Source organism: Penaeus vannamei, chromosome 3 (genome assembly GCF_042767895.1).
Source record: "Penaeus vannamei isolate JL-2024 chromosome 3, ASM4276789v1, whole genome shotgun sequence".
NCBI classification, from domain to species: domain Eukaryota; kingdom Metazoa; phylum Arthropoda; class Malacostraca; order Decapoda; family Penaeidae; genus Penaeus; species Penaeus vannamei.
Genome location: NC_091551.1, coordinates 43,115,978 through 43,120,977, shown reverse-complemented (window position 1 = coordinate 43,120,977; position 5,000 = coordinate 43,115,978). Strand labels below are relative to the sequence as shown.

At 43.4% G+C, this 5,000-nt stretch overlaps 1 protein-coding gene across 1 annotated transcript in view; it reads left to right on the top strand.

The window, feature by feature from the left end:
* The first annotated feature begins 681 nt into the window (after positions 1–681).
* LOC113815831 (uncharacterized) overlaps positions 682–5,000 on the top strand; it is a 20,391-nt gene continuing 16,072 nt past the window's right edge. The window contains exon 1 of the mRNA XM_027367845.2: positions 682–900. Coding sequence (XP_027223646.1) covers positions 889–900 — 12 coding nt within the window. The 5' untranslated portion in view covers positions 682–888. The remainder of the gene's footprint in view (positions 901–5,000) is intronic.

Sequence of the window (5,000 nt, the reverse complement as noted above, 5' to 3'; positions counted from 1 at the left end):
TGAGAAACACATTCCGAGAAGTTATACTACAACCTCCGATATTCTCAGAAGCCAATTTTAACCCTTTCTCACCTCCCCCCTCCTTACACACTCCTACCCTCTCCCCCTTATCATTGTCTCCCCCCCCCCAATCTACGACCCATGTCCGGCACTATTAATAATTCAATGACGCAACACAAGCTGGATTTAGGCGTGGCATAACGTTGTCCGGGTTTCTGGAGGCGAAGAAGGTGTAATAAAAATGTGTAGCCATTTTTTCTCATTAATGGTCTAATTTCTTTTCGTTTGCTGATGGGAGAATTAATGGGAGGGAGTGGCTATTTTACGTACGGTTGGTTATTGGAACATCTGATCGTATTTGGAATGATTTAGAGGCCAAAAAGCAACTGCACCTTTGGTCAACAATCTAAAGGCAAGACTGGTCAACTGGCCTCTTGCCGAGCCGTGGGAGTTCTCAAGAATATTTTCTTGGTCTCGTGTTTTTTCATCTTTTTTGCTACTTCTCCCCACCGTTCGCCACGCTCTAGACCAGAAGCGTTCACCTTCTTCCTAGAAATCGGTCTGTTTCGTCGAAAGAGAGGCGAGAAGACGCAGATTCCCCCCTTATATCACGCATTGGCACCTGCTCATGACGTCACGGCGGTTTGAGGTTACTTTCACTCTCGACCATTTTCTATCATGCTCACCTGCGCCTGTCTGCCATTCATACTCTCAGTCTGCAAGGCGTCTGAACCCTCCGTCTTGGTGTCTCTTAGTTACCCGAACCTCGCCCTCGAGGAAGTGCTACTCCACGAGTCCCAAGGAGTTCTCGAAGAATAAGAGTGAAGGAAGAATCGAAATACCTCGACCCCTTTCAAAGAAATCTCGCACCCGCTCTCCTCAGCCACCATGAAGACCTGGGTAAGTGTAGTGCCAACTTTTGGTCGCCTGAAAAAAAAGGAAAAATAATGGCAAGAAACGAGAGCAAATGAGCAACAGACTTGGCTCTCGTGCTCGTCTGTCTCTCCGCCTTTTATAGCCTGTCTAGACGAGAGCAAGGGGCTCGTGTAGGCAAACGGGACGAGGCGAGAAACGCGAACTTTTTGAACAATTTAAGTTGGAGTTGGAAGTTCTGGGCAAAACCCGAGTTTGGATGTGTAGGCAAATATTAAATCTGAAGTTTTGGGAGGAATTCAGATATGAAGTTTTGGCTGGAATTTGAACATTCGAGAGAGAGAGAGAGAGAGAGAGAGAGAGAGAGAGAGAGAGAGAGAGAGAGAGAGAGAGAGAGAGAGAGAGAGAGAGAGAGAGAGAGAGAGAGACCGACCGACCGACCGGCCCGAAGTCGAACCTATGGACGAAATTCCAAGTGTTAGGACCAACCAGCCGTCACACACACACACACACACACACACACACACACACACACACACACACACACACACACACACACACACACACACACACACACACACACGCCATCAACATCCTTCACAGCTGCCACGTAAATCACGGGAAGCAAGAGACGAGAGACGTTATCAGCTCAATGTGACGTCTTTAGTGTTTAACGAAAGAATTATCAACGAAGCTAGCCAGTGTTTCAGCGAGACGGGGACCGAGAGGGTATCGCCGGGGTACTGAGGCCAGGCTGAAGGGCAAAGAGGGATAGGCAATGTAAAGGTGAGGGATAGTCAGTATAAAGTGTTGGGATAGTCAGTATAAAGTGTAGGGATAGTCAGTATAAAGTCTAGGAATAGTCAGTATAAAGGTAAGGGATGATCAGTATAAAGGCTAGGGATAGTCAGTATAAAGAGTAGGGGTAGTCAGTATAAAGTGTAGGGATAGTCAGTATAAAGAGTAGGGGTAGTCAGTATAAAGTGTAGGGACAATCAGTATAAAGTGTAGGGATAGTCAGTAGAAATGCAGCCAATTAATCAAAACAATAAATATTGTAAATATGCTGATTTTCTCTCTATAAAAAAACTGATCGTTAAATACGAATTCAAAGAAGGATGGACAATATAAAGACTAGGGATAGTCAGTAAAAAGGCAGCCAATGAAGCAAAACAAAACAATAATGTAAATATGCTAATTTCTCCCTCTATAAAAAACCTGATTGTTAAACACGAATTCCTTTTTATTTCTTTATATGATAATGGGATCAGATTTGCACCGAGGAGGAAGACGAGTAAAAAAAAAAAAAGATTGTTAATGGTTTCTTCATTGTATAAAATCTCCTTGACTAGTGTAAGCAAGTATCTTTTACTTCTTTGTATATACGTGACTGAAATGTGATTTGCACTACTGAGGAAAAATCCAGGAAGACTGATCCTTGACCTCACTTGCATAGGTCCCTTCTGAATAATTTATATTGTGTGTGTGTGTAATATATATATACGTTATATGTGACATATTCATATATATATTTACGTATGCTATATGTGTATAATAGATTAATTATACATTACATATATATTTGATATATATAACATTATATCTACATATCATATATATAACATTATATTTACATATCATATATACATTATATATAATATATATACATATAAAGGTATGCATGTACATATACATATGACATCGCTCACACACACACGGATACAATATACATATTCATATACCAGGCTCGTGTTTTGTCGACATCTGCTTGTGTTTGCGAAGGAATTTCGACCTTAATTTCCCAGGATAAAAAATCCAGAAGAGATAATCCTTCCTCGCGCCCAGAAGGACCGCCTTAGGAATGGCTCTATTAGCGGGCACGTCTTCAAGGCGACGTACTTTGCTTTCCAAGGCAGACAAGAACCCCCCAACCCCCACTCCCCTCACCCCCGCCCCCTCTTCCCCACCCACGCCCCCTATCGCCCCCCTCTCCAAGCACTTGTAAGCAACAGGGACACAGCCAAGACGTTTTTTTTTTTTTCTTGTCTTCTTTTTTATCGTGGATTTTTTTTTATAGTTTATTCTTCCCCTTGTACTAATTCTGTGTTTGGTTTGCCTCTTGTAGCCTTGGTTAGCTCCTCCTTCCTTGTTTTGTTTTGTTTTGTTACTTTTATTTCCGTTTTCTACGTCGGGGTTTTCTTTTACGTTTTTTTTCTTTTTGATTGGTTTATTACTTTGTCATTTCCTTTCGTATTCTTGTTTCATATTAGCAAGTATTTTATCGCCAATCTTACATCTTTAATTACATTTTTCTTCCTTCCATTTGAATATTCTCTCTATCTTTCTCTTCTTGTATTCCTCTTCCTTATTCCATCTCTCTTTTCTTCATTTTTCCCATTCCTCCTTTCTTCCATTCTTCCTTTTCCTTATCATCAGTTCTTCCTTCTCCTCTTTCTCCCTTTTCAAATTCCCTCAAACATTAAACAAAAACATTTTTATGCTTCAAAGGCTTCACTTATCAATTGAATGCATCTTTCGCAACAATAACAACAAACAAAGAATGCAAAAACAAACAAAAAATACAAGGATGCTTTATATATATATTACTATCATTTTTCCGCCTCTTTCTTATTATCCTTTGTTTAATATTTTTCGTTTTCTCTCTCTTCTCTTTTTCTTTTATTCAATCTCTTTTATTTTCTTTATTATTCTATCTTTCTTTACTATTGTCTTAAATTGTCTTTTTGTTTTTCTTTTTTCTTTGCCATTTTCTTCAATTTTCTTTTTGTTTTTATTTTTCCTTTATTCTACTTTTCTTTACCATTTTCTTCAATTTTCTTTTTGTTTTTATTTTTTTCTTCATTTTCAATTTTCATTTTTATTTCTTGCTTGCTTGTGTAGCCTCAACCATCATTTTCTTTTCCGCTTCAAGGCTGAAAGGAACTGGAACCTTGACTTGTCTTTCTTGTCTTAAATCATGTCTTAAAAAGGGGTCTTGGGAGGAAGAGGAAGAGGGGAGGGGAGGTGGGAAGGGGGGAGAGGGAGGGAAGGAGGGAGAGAGAGAGAGGGATGGAAGGAGGGGGAGAGAGAGAGAGGGATGAAAGGAGGAAGGGAGAGAGGGAGAGGGGAGGGGAGGGGGGAAGGAGGGAGAGAGAGAGGGATGGAAGGAGGAAGGGAAGGGAAGGATGGAAGGTAAAAAGGTGGAGAGGGAGGGAGGAGGAAAGGAGGAAGGGGGAATAGGGAGAGGGAGGGGAGACAGGGAGAGGGAGGGAAGGTGGAAAGACGGAGAGGGAGAGAGGAGGGAAATGGAGGGAATGAGATAATGAGGATGAAAAGAGGGAGGGAGAGGTAGGGAAGGAGTGAGGAGGGAAGGAAGGACGAAGGAGACTGAGGGAAGGGAGAAGGAAGAATAAGGAGGAAAGAAGGAATGAGTGAAAAGGAGGGAAGGAGGAAGGAGATAGTGAAAAAAGACGGAGGAAAGAACAGGAGAGAAGGATGGAAGAATTGCAAGAGGGAAAAAAGAAAAAGGAGGGAATGGAGGAAGTGAGAGAGGGAAGGACGAGGTAAGAAGAAGGAATGCTGGAGGAGATGAAGAAGATAGGGAAGGACGAAGGAAGCGAGGAAAGTGGGAGGGAGGGAACGAGAAGAGAAAAAGAGGGGGGGGGAGTGGTCTTATAAAACAAACTCTCTTCCCTCTCTCTTCCCACACTCTACTCCCCCCCCCTCCCCCTCCCCCTCCGTTCTTATCATCCGCATCACTCACGCACCCTCCCCTACCCTCCCCTCCCCTACCCCCACTCCCCCTTATCCATCTTCCCGGTACGAAAATTACAAAACGGTTCCTATCCAAGGTTTTACTGGGGGAGGGGGGGAAGAGGGGGAGGGGAGAAAGGACAGAGGGGAGGGAAGGGGAGAGGAGAGAGGACAGAGGGGAGGAGAGGGGAGGGGAAGGGGAGAGAGGACAGAGGGGAGGGGATGGAAGGGAGGCGGGGAGGGGAGGGGAGACAGGACAGAGGAGGGGAGGGGAGGGGAGGGGATGATAGGAGAAGGGAAGGGGAGAGAGGAGGTGAGAAAAGGGGGGAGGGGAGAAGAATAGGGAAGCGAAGAGAGGGAATGGGAGGGGAGGA